The sequence below is a fragment of the Mastacembelus armatus genome, chromosome 12, assembly GCF_900324485.2.
Source record: "Mastacembelus armatus chromosome 12, fMasArm1.2, whole genome shotgun sequence".
In the NCBI taxonomy this organism is placed as follows: domain Eukaryota; kingdom Metazoa; phylum Chordata; class Actinopteri; order Synbranchiformes; family Mastacembelidae; genus Mastacembelus; species Mastacembelus armatus.
Genome location: NC_046644.1, coordinates 12,275,192 through 12,297,272, shown reverse-complemented (window position 1 = coordinate 12,297,272; position 22,081 = coordinate 12,275,192). Strand labels below are relative to the sequence as shown.

Here is a 22,081-nt window from a genome sequence, read left to right as displayed (position 1 = left end):
AATTGTTATCTATTTGTTTGTTAATGTGCCTCTTGTTTGGTGCTGTTGGGAACAGATGTGCCTGATGAGCTTTGTAAAGTGGCGGAGATATGCAGTGGGACGAGCCTAATCAGTAGCGCAATTATAAGTTGTAGAGTACATCATCTGCATGAGCTGAGGAGGAAAATAAAGTTGTCGTTCTTGTTGTTTCTCATTTGCTGTACACGCTGCATTCTGAGCGTGCCTCTTTCACAGTTAGAGATCTGCCAAGTTTTCAATAGAAGAACAGGAGACATGCACTGCGTGCCCGCTTCAGCTGAGGGGCTATTAAGAATAATTGATGTGAGTGCATTAAAAAGCATCTGACCAGCCTGTGAAAAACTATTGCAGAGGAAGAAGTGGAGGTGTGTGGTGTAATGCAGGAGTCAAAGGAGGATGGAGCCGTTGTTGAGGGATGAAGGGAATTGACATACTGCATGACCTCTTACGTGACCCTGTGTGGTGATTCCTGAAGATTTTTTTTTTTCCAGGCCAGGACCTCAGAACCCTGATACACTGTAAAAAATGTCTCAGGCTTCTCAAAGATGGTCTGCAAATACCTACTGAAACTAAGTAATGCAGTATAGGAAACAGGGCTTTCCTATTTTATTAAAAAATAAATATTTTATTTACTGTACTATAATTAAAGTCAAATCTGGAAGCTTCAGATTGAAATTATTGCCAATTAGCTGATAAAGCAGTTAAATTAGTCTGGAATTGTAGGAGAGCAAGTTATGTAATTACTGATAGATTTCACACTGTAAGACTTTTTTTTTTTTTAATATTTCCTGGGTGACCTCACAATACCCCTTCAGCTAATTATTTTAATATGAATGTGTTAAAAGCTGTTTTTTTCAGATGTGATTATACTGTGGGGAGTATTTTGTGTGTCGGGGTTTAGACTCCTGTTCAGTGGATCACCAATGTTTTGTTTTTTTGGTTTGTTTTGTTTTGTTTTGTTTTTTCCTGTCTGAATATGTGGCTTTTGGCACATTGTGGTCTGGTGTCAGACCCTGGTTATGTTAGAGCAGCACAAAGCTTGGCAGCAAAGGACAAAAACTGCTCTATCACTGCAGCAGCACAGAAACATATTAAACAGTGTGGTCTCAAATGGGAGACATATCAGACATCATATCATCCAGATTAGCATAATCGACAATATTTGTCAAATACATCACCCCAGAAGCATTATTGCATTTGGGATGTTTGGATGGAGTTGCATTATTAACACAGCAAACAATCCATGTTCTTTTCTGTGCTCATTCCCCAGTGATTTTTAACACTGTTGTCTATTCCTGAAAAGAATAAACTCATTATATTACGCTTCAGTTCCCAAGTGGATAAGTGAATGCTTGCAAATGTGATACTGTAACAAAAAAAAAAAAAAAACAACAGCCAGGATTTACATGGATATGTTTGCCACAATGTCTTTCCTGAGAATCCATTTTTTTCTTTCCACCTCCTCCACCTACCCTCTCTTGAGCTTATGTTTTTATCATCGCAACCCCCCATTAATACTTCTTTATCCCCTGTTAAGCTCTGAGGAGAGTCTTTAGTGCTAAAGGGTGATTTGCCTTTTCTATAGACATGGGCCTACAACACAGGTGTTTTCAGTGTCTTTCATTTAGTTTTGACAATGAAAGACTAAAGTCTACCCCAAACTGTAAATCCTGTTATTTTGGCACAGCTGTATAGAGGCTTTATTTTAAACTTTCTATATGTAAAGAGTGGCTGCATATTCTTCCTTTTTCTTCCCTGATTAGAATAATGAAAAACCCAGAGTCTCAGCGGAGACCAAATCCAGATTCCTTCAGTGAAACACATCTCTGCAGGCTGGAAAGGCAACATATCTTTAAAAAAAAAAAAAAAAAAAAAAAAAAAATTGCATTTTTACTACACAGCACATTGGCGCTCAAGACCATTCACGCCACTTTTGCACCGTGAAAGCAGTAAGGACCCTCTGCTGTATGTGATGGAGGATGGAGATTTTGATGTGCGAGTGTGTGTATTATGCATTCTTCTTTGTGTATGCATATCTCTGTGCATTCATACCCCTGAAGGTGTGTGTACATTCAGTAGTGTGCATGTTTTTGTTTGCAGGTGTGAAAGACTCTCTTTGTTGAGTGTGGTATGCTGAGTGTACCCCAGCAGTGTGTAGGAGATAATGGCAGCAGACACAGGCTAATGTACAGTCCTATAAACAGTAATAGATCCTGTGGGGATGCAGAGCTGATATGAAACTTGTTGGCTACTGTCATTGTATATTGCCTTTAATATGGTGCCGTTGACACACTGCACAGCACATGATAGGCAAGAATGTTTAGAGGAACAGCAGGAATGTGACGTGACTATATTAAAAAGACATTAGGAAAATAGAACCCAGGCACTGGAGAGGCTTGGTGCTGGGCTTCAGACCTCTTGTCAGTACATGGAAGATATTTTTGGGATTTTAATAGTTTTATACTATTCCATTAGGATGTGATATGATACTTTTTGTGTCACTCTTCCTCCAGAATGTTATTAATCTGAGCATACGTTTTTTTTCCTCATAACACAATGACAGACAGATAGACAAACTATAGGAAGCATTTTAGAAAAAAAAAGTGCCATGTGTCTTCCATGGACACATGGCTTTTCATTGCGTCAGTGATTATACTAGAAAAGGTTTTGATATTGTTTAGTGTAGTCAGGGACAGCGGCGCTTGCATGACCAGATACACCATTAATCATTCTGTCGAGAATGGAGGGAGGCAGGGCTGGAGAGAGGGGGGTGCTTTGGAGAGGGGTCGGCACAGGGGGTAGTGACAGTTAGGCAAGGTGATGGGAGCTGAACTACTAGCCTGTGGAAAAACACCCCCCAACACCAACATATCACGCTATCGCTCCCTCAGTAGGTACCTCTCTTTCTCTCTGTCACTTTCTACCCCCTTACCAGCCATGGTTTGATCCCCTCTATTAAGGCACCAGGTTTACCCCCTGGTGGGTGTCTTCTAGACCAGACTGTCACACTACAGAATGCTAGACCCCAAGTGTTGTGTCAAGATAGGATATATTGAATTCTGAGGTGTATCTGTGTAACAATTGATATGTAGGTACAGTATATATGTAAGTACAGTATATTCAGTACATATTTATGTGGACATGACAATAATACACATTGGTGAAATTACTTAAAGTATTTATACATGTATTTCTATAAACTAACAATACAGCCAGTCCTCCTGCAACCCAGTATCTTTGAATGGTCATGCTTTCATTAATCAAAATAAATCAAAGCTTAAGGGTCTAAAGTAAAATTTCAATCTGATGATTGTTGTAGATGGGAATCATCAGTTACCACAATTCAAAACTAAGTATTGTTATAGTTATAATTTTTGATGCAAATGTGACCATGGTACTGATATTAGGTCATATGAATAAAAGTGATATACTACGCATTTTTATGTGTGTCCTTATCCTTGTGTGCATGTCAGGATGCTCTGCTGGCATCACTTGTAATTTAATTGCAGTAAATTCACTCTGTAGCCAGACTTTTATCACTTTTTATGATAACTGGCTAATTAGATCAGACAGTAAATGTCATTGTGGCAGCTCCTTGTCAGAGCTGTTGAGTGAAACCTTTCATGTTGTAAATTCAGTTCAAGGATTACATGCTCTTAATGGGATGAAGTAGATGTATACAGCTTTGATTCATGAAGCCATTTCAAACAAGCCTGATAAACTCAAAAACATGTGGTCGTGAAACTAAAAATAATAAAAAGCATGACTGTAAAGTACAACCCATGTCTCACATGATGGGCAGTCATGTAATTTATTATAACATCTGACAGCTGAAAACAAGGAAAACATATTTTTGAAATTATTTCTTTCTTTGGTAACTCTAGTTTGAATGTCAAGTGCACAGCACTTGGCTCACATGGGTCTAAAAATACGCCTGTGATCAGTGAAATCCTGATGTGAACTGGAAAAAGCAGTGGTCATTCCTGTAACACAACCTCAGGGATAATTGGTTTTTAGGGAAACGTCTTTTGGTAGATGTTCAAACATTCCAAGGGAGCCATCCCTGTGTGTGTATCTTTGATCTGTCAGCTTGATTTCCCTATGAAGTTTTTTTTTTTTTTTTTTGTATATTAGTGTGGGCCATCCAATATACATGACTGGGTAGGCATGCATGTGCAGCATGCATGTATGTCAGCGTGTGTATCATTTTGTGACTGAAAACCGTGTTTGTAGGCGTGTGTAGCAGTGACTTCAAGGGCTCGCCATAGACGAGAACCGCAGGGAGTTGCATCAGCATGGCAGCTAGAGATGTTACCATCTGATGTGATTGTCATGTCTAATTTAATCTTTGAGCCTCACCTGATTTATATAATCAAAGAGCTGAAACATCCAATACACATCATTATCATATCTGGAAAATTATAAGCTTTTTTAAATTTCTTTTTGTTTTTTCTTCTTTTTCTCTTTTTTTCATTTTTTTCTCATCCTCTCTGTCTTGCTCTGGTTTACTAGTGAGGTTTCAGCCATGTTTTAAACACCTGCTTTGAAAACAGAGATCAGTCACATGGAAAAACCCTACAGAAGCCTTCAAGGGCTGTGGATCACAGGCAAAGTCAAATATTGGGTATGGAGCAGCAGGGAGGTGCACAGAAGAAATCTTTTCATCCCCCCATCCCCCATATGAGGATTTTTACAGCTGTCAAAATGCATCTGAGGGTTTTGGGGAATGAGTCTCAGCAGGTGACAGGGTGAGATGCATACACTAAAGATGCTGAATACAATACGCCTGTTAGGCCATGTGACTTACTATTGTTTTTTTAAAGGGAAATTATGGAATTTTAAGTTGCAGCTATGACACACCATCACTATTATAAATGTAATAGACCAGTTACAGTGCCGCTGGAATTAATGTACCTGCTTGTAGTTTATTTGAAATTTTATTTTGAAATTTTGAAATTCTCATGTTAGAATTACTTTTTCCTCAGCAATAATATTACCAGTACATTTTAGAGCCCATTGAAATATTTCAGTGATTAGATATGATGCATTATTACTAAAGATTTTTAGGGCATCACTGTTTTTATAATATTTGTGTTTTATAAGAAACTACAAAACTTGGATTATTCCAAAAAACATGAATATAAGAGTTAAAAAAAAAAAAATGTACCCGAGGGCTTGGTAGGTTATTTTGTCTGTCACATATCGACATGGGAGAGTAGAAGTACCCCCGATTTTATTATGGTGCTGTAGTGCAGACCATTTAAAAGCATCAGTAAAGTAAATGATTCAGTAACTACTAACTTTCACACTGCAGAGGACTAATAAGAGTATTTTTAATTACAATGGCAGCCCTTTTAAATGCACTTTAATCAAATGCTGGTGCCTGATGTGGTTCAGGAAACTGAATCGGAGCTTCATTCACTGAGAGTGGGAAACCTGGTGACCTGGCTTCACTCATTGTGAGCACAGATTTGGCTCAAATGGGTGGGAACACAAAAAGCTTTGTAACCAATAAAATTACATTAGGAAGAACTAATCACTGGAACTGTTTTCAAATATACAGCCAAATGAATGGTTTGCATCAGGATTTACAAGACCAATTTATCGCAGTTGACAAGACTGAACTTTTGCCAGAAGAGTACTTTAGAGATCTGTCTGGAAGAGCTGCATAGATATGCTGGGAAAAGGACATCAGAACAGCTTGAAAAAGGATGGATAGGTAGATTTTAGTACTCATTATCATGGCAAGTTCTTTTGTCTCTTGATTACTACCATCTCTCAAGTATTTTAGATATCTGCCACTGGGGAGTGTCAAAGCGATGTATGTGATGGAGATGAAAATATGCAGCCTCTACTTTTTAGACGGTGGAGCTTTTGCTATCCAGAGTTATTTATCTGTATTTCCCTGTGGGTGACAGGGAATGTGGCTGAGCTCAGCTCTGGTTGAGCTCTGTCCTTGGATGTGGGTGAGCAGCGGACAGACTGGGAGTCAGACAGATGCCCTCAGCTTACCACAGATCATTAATGCATGAGGGAGATGGAGATGGGCAGTATCCTGTTCCACTGGAGAAAAGGTCACAGCCATTGGAAACTGCAGAGACCACATGAGTTGAAAGTGCAGGAAGATGCAGAGGATAGAAGTAAGATAGGTAGAAGAGAGGTAGGATAGAAAATGGACCATGAGGAAGAATTGTGGAGCATGTTGGTAGTATGTCTTTGTACAGTCACGTATATCAGATGTATAGTTTGGATGTATACTTCTACATGTGTGTATCTGCATGCATGATTTACCATTTGACATGAATACTGGACATGGCAACATATATAGTTTACCCTTAGAATATATGACTATGTTTACATGGACCGCGGTAACCAACCTATTAAAATACTGTACTTTATTCCAAACAAGTTCTTGTAATAAAGCCATTTGCACAGTCAATTCATATTTCCATTTACAAAGCCAATTCACTGATGTTGGATGGTCTCTCCACTTTCAGGATTTAACCTCAAACCCCAGATTTCCATTGTATTGACGTGTTCCTTTTCCTTGCAGGTACATTAGTACAGATTTTGCATGATGATTTGAGCACTACAATTTATGGCTCTTTAGTAGATGAGAGCAGATTCCAGTGAAGCGTGCACAAAGATCATTCTTGTGGGAAAAGCACTGCAAACACATAGGAAGTTAGTATTTGAGAGCACTCTAATGGTTGAAGAACTGAAGTGACAGAATTACATCTCTTTCTGGAAGAGATTCTTTGGTATGTTCAGTCTGAATACCACTAGATGCCAGATAGTCTTATTTTAATTGTGCTAGATCTGAAAGGAGTGCACATGCATTTAATGTCATCAATGCTTGTTAAAAAGGATTTAGTATTTTAGTTCAGTATTGTTTGAATTTGGGTGATTTGGGAAAAAAAATGAATGCAGCATTGATGCCCTGACTTTGTACCAAAAATATCGATTGCTGTACTCTCCATAATGCAATCCAGTGCTGTCTTTGAATTTGTAGTCTGCAAGTACAAGTAAAGAGTATTTTTCTCAAACTTCACAGAAGATATTATTCATTTGTTTTTAAGAGCCATTCAATATGACAATTAAATTGACACTGTTGTACAAAGCTGGTGGAATGCCCCTTTAGTATTGGAACATTGTCCCTGTAAACACAATGCTTAGCCAAATATCCACCATCTCATGCTAGGAGAGTGACAGTGATGAACTATTTTGTGATTGCAAACAGTTCCACCTAATACACACAATATTGTTTTTTTTTTTGGCCAAGCTTTTCCTTCTCATTTAATTTTATAAAGATGAGTATTTTATGCCATTGTTGTGAATTTGTTTTGTTAGTCTGCCATTCTGTGTAAGATGCTGGAATCTGCTGTGTTCAGGCGTGGCCATGTAAATGGTTGTTGTGGCTGGGAGGTTGGCGTGTTGTGGCTGGCTGTGCCTGTCTTTCCTCAGCCAGCCTCTGTGTGTCCATGGGGGGCCATAGCTTGTTTTCTGTTATGGGCGGCAGAAGTAACGGGTGAGAGTGCAGAGGGACAGAAAGGGTGGGTGGGGAGGGCATGTACTTGCTCTTCATTGCCCCTCTATTATATGTGGTTGACCTATTTCAGCAGTGAACAGCAGAAGAGGGGAGAGAACTGGGAGGGGTACAGGGCAAAATCACAGGCTGACAGAGGTCCCCTGGTGAGTGGAGCTGGGTGTGTGATTCCCTAATGCACACAAAAACACACAGACACTTACACCAAGTGTCTTTCCTACTTAACACAACAGTAACAGGTGTGAGGTCTGTACTCTATTCTCTTGTGTGCGTGTATAGCCTCAAAATGTACTACATTTTAAAGAAACTGACTCTCCCATAACTACCACTTCCTGTGTATACCATGTATGTGTAGATAGGTGACAGTGTAATGTGTAACACTTTCAGTCTCCTGAATTCTACCACAGCCAAGAACAGTACCCTTCCAAAAGATATTCCCTGTTTTGTGCTTTGACAGTGCCAGTGGAGAGCACTGTTTTCAAAATCTCCCTTAGGTGTTCAAATGGAGTGACATCTGGTTACTGATTCACATTTTCATACTTACAAATCTCTTCAGTGAGCCCTTGTGCCTTGTATAGAAGTATTTGCATATGGGGTATTAAAATAGGTCTTGTCCAATATGATCACAGGTACTCTAAATCCAGTATGAATGCACTGCAAATATATTGAGAGCATGTGAAGATGCAGTAATTTGATGGGCGTACACGGATCACATATGCACAATGGCCTCATATTTGCTGTATTTGTGTGGCATGGCAAGGCTTGCAAAAATGAAAAAAAGTCTGTACCTGAGGTGAATATCCATCTTGTTTCTCCATCTCTGTGGTGCTCTTGATTTCTAACAGAGCATTTTTGTTTCCAACTTTTGAGTCCTTTGTGAGTAGTTTATACACATTTTCTTCCAACAAAATAAATAAAAATGCGAGCAGGGAATGAAATCTAATCATAAGTGGTCACTCAAAATATATTTGAGATGCACTTTGGTTCCACAGGTGACCTTCCATCTATGTCAGCCAGATATAGAAATTTGTCTGGATATATCTGATGTGCTTATAGTAGGTTTGAATGGTGTCACAGTGGCAATATCTGTGTTTATAAATGTATAGACGTGCCTTCATATGTCTATCAGTGTTTATCACACCATATAAAAGCAGCACAATTACTGGACATACAATAGTTGCAGAAGCTCCTTTCCTACTATCATGCCTAGGAGCTGAAGGCAGAAAAGGTAGTGATATCAGTGAGCAGTGGCTATTTGGCTTTGCAAGGATGCAATTGATCATCCAAACTGGATATGGTGTTGTGTACTGTATAAGAGCCAATGTGAATATGATATCCTCTCCAGTGTGTAATAGCAGCTATGTTGTTGAACCTCTGCAAGCTGATATTACAACTGAACTGAACTGTGTGAAATGGACTGAGACACCAGCTTTGATTTGCTGTTGGAGCCATAATAACAAGGTGGATATGTTGATTTGTGGAACAATAAAAGAAATGTTATTTTATTGAGAGGTACGAAGGAGGGAGGTCCCCAAATGAACAAAGTGCATTAAAAGTGTTCAGTTGGCAGGTAGAGTCTTGATACAGCCTAAAAGACCCCAATCATCACTCTACTGCAATTGCACATGTACCTTCAGCAGCTTATATGCAGAAACCTGCATTTTGCAATTCTCCTTGAATGCTTACAAAGCCCTTTTCATTTCAGGCATGGACCCAGCAAGCGTCCTGGCTACCCTTGAATAAACATGTGGGAAGGAACAGTAGTGGTATTGAAATACAAGGGGAAAATTGCACACCACAAAACTATTGTGAGGCAGCTAAACATCTTGCAATTCCTGCTGAATTCCTGTGCAACCTTTCTCATTTGAGTGAGCTCAGCAAATACATCTTATATACTACAATGCTGCAGCATATCCCGATATACAGGAAATATTTTTTTCAGTGCACATACAGTAGAATATGTGAAAGATGGAAGAACTATGCAGCAGTTGCAAGGATGTTTATGTTTGCGATGTGAATGTGAGCTGAATCTCAAGTGTGCTTAGAAATGCAGATAGGAAATGAGGAGCTGCATTAATTATTGTTTTAATTTACAAGAAAAGTCTGCAGTTAAACCAGCTCAGGCTGATGCATAGACTGTATGGTATGCTGCATGAAAGCCTTATAATATGTATTAAAAAAAATCAATCCATAGCAATAACTTTACCTATTGAAATTTGGTTAAATATGAATATATGTAGATCAGCTTTCAAATTAACATGATAACAGAAATCATGTTAATAACCAGCAATCGGGACTGTAGGAGTACAATCACAAACAAACAATGCATTAGTAGTGTGGACCATCTGATTTGATATCGACAGCTGTCAGAGTTTGCTGAGCAGTCTGTTGAGAAACAGTCTGATTGCCGATCATCTGGTCAGGGTGCCTTTGACAACGAGGCGTGTTAGACCTTTCAGTAACACTACAGTAGGCAACCTCATCTGTGTTATTGCTTTAGTCAATTGCTACAGTATTCGCAACTGAAATGCTGTCATTTTTTTTTCTGTGTTGAGCCATATCCAATGCTCTCTGCAGTAAGTAAAGAATTAGCATGTGTTATAACAGCAAGCTTGTGTAACAGTATTAAGATTTTAACAGCATTACAACCATAACTAACATTTGAGCCTTTGGGCTCAAAGCGGCATAATAAATTGCTGGAAATGCAGATAGAGTTTGTGTTTTGCATGTCTGTGGTACCATGGATATGTGTGTATGCATCTCTGTGCATGTGTTTGTGAAAGTGTGCATGTCAAAACCCTCAGGGCCAGATATAGAATCATGTCTATTAGCTGGCTATTGCAGCTGGGGTCTTGTTTTTATTATCAGCATCATAGCTGTGGTGTGTGTGCATGTGTGTGTGTGTGCCTTTAATATATCACTTCCTGCTCTATCTCTACTGGTCCCAGGGCTAAGATTTATGATTTTACATTACATCTGCCTTGTCACATTAAATCAGCCATCACACACAGATACATATATGCACATGAAAACACATACCTCACCCCCTACAGACACACCCACATGTACAGCCTGCAAAAGGACATAGACCCATGTTTGATGTATTAGAATATATAATAAATCATCTTCTCATTTAGACACTTTAGTAGATGGCTGCAGGTACTGTACCTTTATTGAAGTCAGCAGCAAGGTTGATGACATGAGATGATATGTTTCTAGTGAAGGAACAGTTAAAGAAAAAAGGAGAACTTTTTAAAGCACTGTATGCCTTTTCATGGTTTCTCACCTAACGCTTAGAATGAGGAGATGGGAATTAGCTTTAGGAGGTTGATGTGTGTATTGAGGCTGCCTATGTTCATCTCTGAGGAATAAGCAGGTAGCCAGATTTAGTGACAGACAAGGAGACTAGACTGTGCTCTGGGGACTGTGTCTCACACATTCTGACACACTTCCACTCTGTAGTGTCCTTCAGATAAAGTGCTGCCAGGGATTTTGTCTCAGGAGGGTTGGACATTTTAGTGCTTAAGGATATGCTGCATGGGCGAGGTATGCATATATGAAGTGTGTGTACTGTACATGTGTGGGGGTAGTACATACTGTTCTACATAATGTCATTCTTGATTTGAGAATACAATATGAATGACTGGATAAATGCCTTTTCTCGCTGTCATTTGCACAGGACCCTAATTATAGTCATCATCTATCTGTGCATTCCTTCTTGTGTGTAGCATTGCACTGATGTTGGAAAACCAGTAATTTAAACATATGGGTTTCTGCCTTTGCTGGTGGCACTGCTATGTGCAAAGCACATCACTGTATAGTCAAAATTCAGGTGAAAGGTTGGTAAATAATCCACCCTTCCATTATCTCTACCATTTATCCTGTAAAGGGCTGTGGGAGCCAATCCCAGCTGGCTGCTTGTTGATCACTGCCTTAATTGACAGATTGACATTTTTTAGGTTTTAATACAACAGAGGAACACGCCTATGCTTAAATGACCAATGTTCATGCAGTCAGGCAAGGCTGGAGAAGGCAAAAATATGGGTGTACATTTTACACCTGTGTCACATTTGGGTAAGTAGATGATAAGCAGATTCAGGGTTGCAGTATGACACAGAAAAGATACCATTTATGTAATACTACTTTATATAGTCCACCAGTTTGCTAAGTGCTTGCAGTGATAGTTATTTTCCTGTTGCCTTTTTTAATCCATTTCTTTGTTTTCAGTGTTTGTTCAAATCAGACATTGTAATATAAAAAGAACATTTTTCAATACAGCTCACATGCCAGACGCAGGTGTGCCAGTAAACCATTTAGAGTTTTTATTTCACCGTATGATGCTTCCCAGTTCATTCTTAGTGCCATTTTTCTTCAGGAAATGTGATTTTGATGTAAATGTGAGATGCTAAAGTGGCGAGACATTTCCTCACTTTCTGTCTTTTTTGGAAGTTGTGCTATGGTATGATGTCATGTTTTATCTGTTGCAGTATCCTGCCAAATATGAATTGAGCAGTTTGTAATTACAATACAGAGACTTACTTATGTTCATTTTCTACATTTTATTTTCTAGGTATAGTAATGATTTAGCTAATTGTGATTGTAGTTTTTTGAAGAGATGACTCTGTGTACCTATTGTCATCTTTTCTGTTAATATGTTGCATAGTCCTTTCGCTTTTTGCTGGTGGCAGAATGGGGCTGCCCTCTCTCTTGGTCAATTAGCCAAAGTCGAGGCATCGCATCAAGCTATTGGGCACAGTGAGGGGTCAGACAGTGCAGCACATCTCCACTGACAAGAACCGCTTTGCTCCATGGCCCACCGGACGGTATGCTGTGGGGTGATGGCCCTGTCTGATTTTGGGCACCCAGGGGTGTGACATCTGACAAGTGAATGGGTATGCCCGTTTGTGCTAAAAGGACCAGTCATTATGACAGCAAGTGAAGTCAAGCAGGGGGCTTCTGAATGCAATTGCTGCCTTAAAACTGTAAAATGTTTGTGCATCAGTGAATGTGTGGGTTCGACAGACAGTGGGTGGGCGGGGAGGCACAGGAGCATGACACATATTCATATTGACATCTGTCATTGAGTCTATGAAGCATAAAGACAGCAAACATTAAACGTGCATGTTAATTGGGATTTCTATTGTACTCTCCATGTTTGATGCCCTGCTGTACCTTTTTGGAAGGTTTTAGGTTGGACCCCCTACTCCTTTGCACCCCTTTTCCCCTCATGTCTCTTATGTGGACGCGGCTCAGAGAGCGATGTCTGGGCTGTACCACACCACACCGTAAATTAGTCCCGGGTGGTGACATGGTGCTTGCTGGGTAATTTGGACAATGGGGCGTTTGACAGCTCACCCATCACAGCTACAGCGCCCCAGGGAGCCACAACTCCTCCTGAGCTTTTCTCTCTCTCTCCCTGCACTCTCCTTCTCCTCCCTCGGTGCTGATGGAGTGACTCTCTAAGTAGCAGCATCATTCTCCAATCAACCACCAAAATGGCTTTTCATCCAGGAGGGAGAAAATGGGGGAAGAGGAGGGGAGAGAATGGGAATGTACAGTGCAGAGAGACCATTGTAAAACCTTCACTGTTGTAGAGTTAGCAGAAAAAACATTTAGAAAAGCTGTAGAAAAACTAACCATGATGTATGTGAGTAAGACAGATAAAGCAGCAAAATCACAAAATAAGAAAAAAAAAAATTAGATACAGGAATTTACTTGATTATGCGCTAAGATCTCATAATTTCTATTACCCAGGAAAATTTCTAAATGGTCCAAATAGTACAAAAAACTGGATGAAAATACATTTAAACTTCTACTTTGTATAACTGAGTATTTTAGGAGTGAAAATTGGTAAGAAATTAAAATGATGAGCCTTAATTGTCATGATACTTTGACCTTGCCTTTCTTGGCATTGTGATGTGACTGGACAGACAGTGGCCAAGGCCTGGCATGACCCTGGCAACCACCAGCTGCCTCCTGCCAGAGTGCAGCCAGAAAGAGCAGAGTGAAGGTCAGGGATAAGGAGCACAGACAACATGTAAACATCCCCAATGAGAAAGTTGTGCAAGAAATAGCACTGTGCTTTGAAATTGCTCGCACTATATATGATAAAGGGGGGAAGTGAAAACACAGGGTGTATTTTATCGTGTGAATGTCCATTTCTTAGGAGGATTTGAAAGTCTTATCTTTATGTCCACTCAGTACCACAACTGCTTTCTCCTCAACTCTATGTTTGTACTTTACCCCAGTGGGCTAAATCAATTTGTGCAGATTCATTTTTCCAATTACATCATATTCTGTGGTAAAGATAAGACCCACAAATTGGACCTCTCTATAATGCCTCGATTGAATTATTCATTTGGTTTATTTGGCAGCTTTAGTGTGCATGAGCTCCCTCCAGGTCATTGTGATTCTGGCCTGCAGTGGAATGGCTGTGAGCTGTGATCTGATTCAGGGTGTTAATGTTGGAGCCACCTGACTTTTAACTTCAGGGAATGCATGCTTGTTTTTCCTTACCTCCTCCTCCTCCCTTGCTAGATTGTGCAATAGAAGGATTCCCTAGAGATGAAATATGAGTGTGCTTAGCATAACCCAGCAAAGAGGCTCAGATAGGACAGGACAAGGGAGGGGTCACTGGCCCCTAACAGTAATCGATAAATACCTGCTGCAGTCAAGCGTTAGATGGGGCCCTGCAGACAAAGTGTGCAGACACATTAGTGTATATGAAGCACTCAGCTAGAAAGAGACATTAGAGTGAAAGGAAGCCTATTCTCATTTTGCGTGATTCTCATGGAACATCTAAAGGATTTTGCTTTTAAAACAACAGCCATACATATTGATTTAAGCCACTGGGACGTATGGGTCTTTACTTAATCCAATACTAACAAGTACTGACTAGAGAAAGTCGTTACTATTGATTTATGTTCACTCAATATAATGGATAGGTCTGCTCAAAGCACATTTATAGGTAGATCTGATTGACAGTCTATTTATCCTGCTTCAATTGACATGACAACTGAGTGGTTTATTATTCTGCTTGACCACTCAGCTGCAAACCACTTCTTGTCCTTCCACACTGTGCATAACAAACCGCCGTCTAGCAAAAGTCCTTGCTGTGTAGCTATCTAGCCAACCACTTACTGATTTTTGTCTCTGTATGGAGTGGGAATGTATATAGAAATGATAAGAGAGCGAAGGAAGGAAAGCCGGGTAAAGAGGACAAATAGGAGGAAAACAGGAACGAAGAGGGAGAATATTTATGCCTGTGTTCATCCTTGTTCATGCTTGACTCTCTCCTGATGGAAGGGAAACATTGGCCTCACAGATATGGTGCTTTCCTTGGGACAATAAATCTGCGTGAGGACAGATAGAATAGAGAGAGCTTATCTTGCACAGTGGTGTCAGAGTCCAGCACTGAAAAGCTGTTATCGCAGACACTCACATACAATATATGATATAAAAAAAATACAGTCTTACAAATATTCAGCATAGGGCTGCAGTACAGCAAAGCAGGAGATAGACCTACTATAGTACTGTATATATACTGTATTTTATATGCAGCATAGAGCCTATAATGTATAATCTATCAATGCATTTTTACATACAGTACTTTTAATTGCTGCTTGTATTAATAAGAAAATTATTATGTAGTGAAGGAGGACATGAGGATAGTTGGTGTGGGTGAGGAGGATACAGAGGATAGGGTTAAATGGAGGCAGATGATTCGCTGTGGCGACCCCTGAAGGGAGCAGCCGAAAGGAAAAGAAGATTAACAAGAAAATTATTCAGAAATATTTAAACAACCAAATGTCTCTCATTGTTTATAAAATATGTAACTAATTTGACCATGTAAGCATTAGAAATCATTGAATTTTAAAAGTCATGATGAAATTATCTGTTGGTCTGATGTTTTTTTGCTATTTGTGCTGAGCAGAGTTGGAGAGGTTTGAAGACCGTGTGTCATCGTAGACAGCCAAATCTTGTGTTTCTGTGGTTTCCAGGGGATCTCTAATAGAAAATCGACTTGGGCTCCTGCTGATAAATAACGTCAACATGTAAAATTACTGGGGCATTTATGGTCTGAGGTACATTTGTGAAAAGGCAGCAGAGGAGCACTGGACAAAGTCATGCAACCTGTATACTGACTCAATGTATAATGTGTTGTGGATGTTCTGTCATCAGTTTTCACTGTTCTAAGCAGAATAAACACCATTAATATGGCTAATGAATTGATGATTCAATAATGATAGAATACTGATTGCAGCGCTGAGGAGTAATAATGCTTTAGAAGATATTACTATAGTTTATTTCAATGTATACCTGGATGATTACTTCCTGGATGATTATTTATATAGCCAGCCAGTGCTCATTTCTAACTAAAACTATTGGTCTAAACTAGTCATTATATTCCTGCTGTAGCTAAGATTCAGTGAGGAGATGGACAGCCAGACAACTTTAAAGGGAAATGTAGTCAATAAAAACTGGTAGAATAAATGAGGAGCATAAGAAACTTGGACAGGTTATTTTGGACTTGGTGAGCTGTTTATGATGTATAGTACTGCTACACTGAAAATGTAGGCAGTTTGGAAGCATAGATGGGGACATACTTTAGATGTACAGTACTATGTGTGTGTTGTATCTGTTGCACACTTATGTAAGACTGTTTTTTTTTTTTTTAGCTCATGCGTCTTTGTGCACATCATTTAGACGTATGTCTAATCTCTGAGGCTATGCTTTAATGCTGTGCCAGTGTCAAAAATGTAATCATCCTTTACCGTGCACTCCAAAGGGAGTCAATTTGAGCCAAGTAATTACCAAGACCCTCACATACTGCTCTTCACTGCTTGCTTAGATTCATTTGATTAATACTGCACCTGATTCATTCATTGACAGGCATGTTCCATTCATTTGTTATTTTGAGGGCAATATGCAACAAATTTATCTCCGAAACTTAGTTGGGATGTGAACCTGATATAAAATTCAACTAATATTCAATTTGAGTCTTAAAATATTCACTAATAAGACTTACAATATGAATTAGGAAAACTCACCCCAATTACAGAGCAAAAATACAATTTGAATAAAAGTGCTGCGAGGATGTATTTCATTAAATTTTAAAAACTCAATATGGAGGCAATTTAGAAATTTTCTGATTAAAATCAAGCTACAGAATAAATGCTTGGAAAAATCCATACTGCATATCAACTAGTGTCAACATGCCATAATTAATGTTCCTAATAAAGGGCTGTATTGCACTAAAAAGAACAGGAAAGTATGCATTTCAAAATGCATATTTGATTTGTAGGAGTGTGGCAATATATTCTGCATTTGAGGAGTGTTAAGTGTGTGATTACACACACTCTAGCTGCTTTCACAAAGATTACATCATCTTTCACCTAAGCATCTGAACTATTATATCAAGAACTATCTTCTCATTGTATATCAATGGAAGTAGTTTCAAGGGGAGCCAAAAAAAAAAGTAATGTTTCTCTTTGAGCTTTTTGTTGTGTTCAGTATTCCACTCACCAGGGAGAAAGGAGGGAGTGTTGGGGGTGAGGTTGGTGATTGGTAAGAGTCAAGCTCTTTCATTTTGTCATGTGGTTTCTTTTTTCATTTCTGGGCTGATTCTTCACTCGAGGGCTAGTTCCATTCACTTGAATTTATTATTTCTCGCACTGAGGAAGTTGATGAATTCGAATATCTGTAAGCAACTTTGTGTGTGCCTCTGTGCGCATTAATGGTTGTGCGTGAGCATATGAGGCGCGTGTCTCTCTGTGTGTAAGGGAGCCGCGCTTTCATGGCTGTTTCAGATCTCTCTGCCTTGCAGTTCGACAGAGCAAGGGAGCCAGGAGGGAGACAGAGATGGAGAGATAATGGGAATGGAGGGTGAAAAAAAGGCTAACACAATCTTTAATGAGTTTCCTTGGCTCTCTTTGCCTGTTTCTGGGTCAGGGTCCCCTGGCTGAGGATGTGGGTGGACTGAGCACTATGGAGCAGAAAAGAGCAGACTATGCCAAGGTCTGCTGAAAGAGACTTCTATATTAAAGTGTCGTCACCTATGTAAAGGCATGAAGGACAGAAAGCTTTCCAAGCCTTTTTTTTTTTTTTTTGTTTAGACGGCAAAAGATAAAGGCTGATCAAAACAGCTAATAATCTTACTCCACCTCTTCACACCAACACAAACTGTGGTTACCGTTAAAGGTCAGAGGTCATATGAGGCTTTGTTGAATTAGCAGCAGATTATGAGTCAAGGGAAAAAAAGATACTGAACAAGACTGAACTTATCACACACTCACATACATACTAAAAGGGCAGTCACCAGCATCTGACACACGCCTACACGCTTGTGCACACAGAGACAAATACTTTCATAACAGAACACAGACCACTCCCACCTCCCCCACGGAGAGGATCGCTTTGGTCATTTTCTGATTGGCTCCCCCTGCCCTTTCATTTCCTAGCAATCAACTTCAATCTGTGGCAGCTATGGAGGGAGAGATAACATTAGAGAGACATCGTGGGGAGATATCTGCTCAGCCAAGACATTATTTAGTGCTCCCAAAGCATCCAGGAGGCAACCTCTGTCAGACAACAAGGCACCAGCGTGTCCACACAGGACAGGGAGGCAGGTAGATAGAAGGACATGGAAGAATTACTGATGGGCTGATAAACTCTTTTGTTATCTGAACAGTCTGCCTTCCTGTTTCTGTCCTCCTGTGTTGTGCTTCTGTCTGTCCGCCCAATTCTATTTCAATGTCTCAATCTACGTCTGCCTGGCTGTGTTACTTTTGCTCTCTCTCTGTTCTTCCTTCCTCTGTCGCTCTGTCTTGCCTTCTGTTTCTCACTGTAACTCTGTCTCTATTACTCTGCCTTCTTTCCTTCACATTTGTGAATAATTGATGTCTACCGGTTCGATGGTAAGAATAGAACAGTTCGGGAGGTGACAAATGGGGTGGCAAATAGGCTTCGTCCTCGTCTCTTTAAAGAGTTAGAAAGTTAGCCACGGTAGGCCATGGCGTGTATGGCCGTATATTTGTGTGTTTGCAATGTTTTGTGCCACTATGAGGATTTGTTTGTGTTTGTGTGTGTGAGAGTGTGCGTGTACAGATGTAGTTGTTGTGTATGTGATTTAAAACAGGGAGATGAAAGGGAGTTGTAATTACAGGGAAGCGTATCTGTCTACTGCAGAAGTATCCGAGGAATGGCACAAACTGGGCCAAAAGCCTGAGGTCATTAAATCTGCTGCATGTGTGTGTGCATGCGTAATGTGTCTCTGAGCTTGTGTGTGTGAAAGAGGGAGAGAGAGAGACAGACAAAAGAAAAGAGAACGAAAGACTGAGAGAAGATGGGAGACAGAGAGAGAGAGAGAGAGAGATCAGCTTATGACTTCCTCAGAGTCAACCTCTGAACTCTGCTTCTCATCATTGGCTGTGCCTCTGGTGCGTTTCTCAGCAGTAGCTGGTTGTGGTTAGACCAAGCAAGGACCAGTTTTCTGTAAATCCATGCAGTCATATTGCCTGAGAGGAATCCCAGAATTTCCTGAGCACTAAAATACACTTGTGTAAACATTCCAAAATATCAAATGATAGGGATTTCACTGCATGCTGTGCAACTACATAATCCCATGCAAAGACTGTGGTTATAATAAAAACTGTCCCACTGTCTCTTGTCTGTCTTCCATTCTCTCCCAACCCATCCTTCTTCTCACTTTCTCATCCTTTCTGGGGCCTTCTGCCTCCTTTCTCAACTTCTCCATGCCTGCTCCTCTACCTTCCATCTTGTCGCCATCTTTCCCTTCACAGTTGATGATGACTTCATTGGACTCAGCGAGCTGCCGGAAACCTTTCCTTCAGATCCCCCAGAGCCATTGCCTGTGTTTTTAATGGAACCAGAGGAGGCCTACATAGTCAAGAACAAACCGGTGAACCTGTACTGCAAGGCCACTCCCGCCACCCAGATCTACTTCAAGTGCAACAGCGAGTGGGTTCATCAGAAGGAGCACACTGTGGAGGAGCGGGTTGACGAGAACTCTGGTCAGTGAACAGATCAACAGCATGCATATTCAAGTCGACATCGAAACAAACCCTCTATGCTAAAGATGATTCATATACAAAAAATTTACATTTACCAGTACATCATATCTTTTTATAAATTTAACAAGGATGTTGGAAACTGTTTACTGCCTATAGATATTGAATGTATTTTAGTTGTTTCCCCTCCACCATCATTTCTGCTTAGGAAACTCAGAACAGTTCATTAAAATCCATGTAAAATGTAGATACACATGCTGTGTGCTCACAAAGCTGTGTGTCTGAACAAACAAACAAGGGCCTGTGTGCTTCTAAGACTTACAAACCATTATATTTGACCCTAGTGGCATCGTACTAGCAAACATGACTTTTTTTGGCATACTAGCACCACCACTTCCTTTGTGTGTGGACAGCTTTGAATGTGTCTGTGTGTTTATGTACATTTTGTAAGTATCTAAGGGATGTAAAGGTAGTGAAGATCCAGCAGGGTTGTTTTCGACAGAAATTCAGCCCCCGAAGGCACCAGAGCCATTACACACAACAGCCCAGCACTGATTGGCTGCATTCAGCTGCTGTATTGGAAATTGAGTTTTTTCTGTCGCCCACAGGTACCAATTCACATCGCATTTACCCTTTTCATCCCACTGTTTTTCCACACGTCTGCATGCTCACACACAGACACACTGACAGCTGCTCCTTCACTTAAATGCGAACGCTAAGGCATGTGACCTACATACACTTCGATGATCGGCAATGTCTAACTAAACAGCATTTAAAATGGTAACCTGCACATATACATAAAGGGGTGTTGCAGCACAGGTACAAGGTACAGAAGTAGATACAGAGTGTTGCAGCTTGCACAAATATAAATGGAGTAGTGAAAAAACAACCTGAATCTCAATGTGAAATCCTTTCATTTTGACCTAGTGTACTTGAGGAATAATAACCAGATTTGACGTCGTTTCATGGTTGTGATTATAACAAGGAAGAGGGTGGAGGTAGCAGTGGCACTTAGCCCTTGTGTCAGAAGGTTTTGTGCTAAAAGCATCAACATGGAAAACAACCCACACATCATACATGCACCCACTCTACACAGCCATATCCAGAGGCTATTTACTGCTCAGATATTCATTCATTTATGCTCTTGGACCCTTAAAACACACACACACACACACACACACACACACACACACACACACACACACACACACACACACACACCACTAGAGATCAGTGCTTGTGTGTAGCTTCTCAGCGCACTGCATTGCTCTCTGATTTCCCCAGATTGACAGAAAAGGAACACCGATAGAAACTGGCCAGCCTGGTCAATACCACTGATAGTGAGGCCTGAAGAAATTGGATCTCTCCCTCTCTAGCCTCGTCTCTGCCCTGCCCCTGTGTTTCTCTTTTTTTCTCGTCCTCTCTCTGTGTCTCACTTTCATGCTGGCATGAACTTAATCTTATAAATAATAAGACAAAATAACGAGACAGATACAGTATGAAATTGAGATATTTTTTTATTTAGTCCAGAAAGCACATCTGTTGCATCTTTATGCAGATGTTTGACACACTTAGAACAACTAAGGTTCTGTCCAATTCATATACATACATGGAACATATTTATGTTCAGTTAAGCTGTTTGTGTATGTGTGTTCAACAACTGTAATGGAAAAGGACTTGATAGCAGTAGGGCTGGGTGATTTTTTTTTTTTTTTTTTTTTTGTCCAGTCCCAGTAATAAAAAACATGCACACCACCCTTTCAATTTAGCATGGTTTCTTGTTTTACAACAGTCATTCATGGTACATTTAATGTGTCTTTATTTGATGCAGATCAACTGAAAAAGAAAATTTAATGTCAACATGAAACAGATCTCAATTTATTGGTGTATAAATGGTGCTGAATGAATCTGGCAATGATGAATCTGCATGTGTTGTGGCAAATAATGCACCGTAAACACAAAGGAACACTCCCAGCAAGCCTGCTAAAAGGTGCATGAAGGATAAATTTAGGGGTTGGAGCTGAGCCTTTAGAGATCATTTAAACCATGTTAAAGCAACGAGTTGTCCGCAAAAACAGAGTTGGCATATCAAAAGTCTTGTGAGTGACGCCACTGAGAAACCTACAATAACACTGAAGGTGTCCCAAGCTTCAAGGGCTCAGATTGGACAGGCTGTGCATACAGCTACTGTTGCCCGTCTCCAGCCGTGGATTTATTGCTTTTAAAATAACTCGCAACATCTTAGCTACAGTTTGCCAGAAGGCATGTGGGAGACTGTAATGTCAGCTGTAAGGAGGTTGAGCTTTTTTGGCCATCAGGCCAAATCTCAAATAACTAAGTGTGTGTTGCTGGACTTGGAAAATGCTGTTACCTTACAACACCCAGTCATCCAGACAGAGTTTTAGCAGTTTTATTTCTCTGTAACACAATAAAACATGAAAAGGGGGCGAGCAAACTATCTTTAATGACAAATATTTATATAAGATGC

At 40.1% G+C, this 22,081-nt stretch overlaps 1 protein-coding gene across 1 annotated transcript in view; it reads left to right on the top strand.

Annotated features, from left to right (window-relative positions):
* The window catches only part of unc5cb (unc-5 netrin receptor Cb), a 100,908-nt gene that overhangs the window by 36,653 nt on the left and 42,174 nt on the right, over positions 1–22,081 (top strand). The window contains exon 2 of the mRNA XM_026297400.1: positions 19,366–19,596. Within this exon, the coding sequence (XP_026153185.1) occupies positions 19,366–19,596 (231 nt within the window). The remainder of the gene's footprint in view (positions 1–19,365; positions 19,597–22,081) is intronic.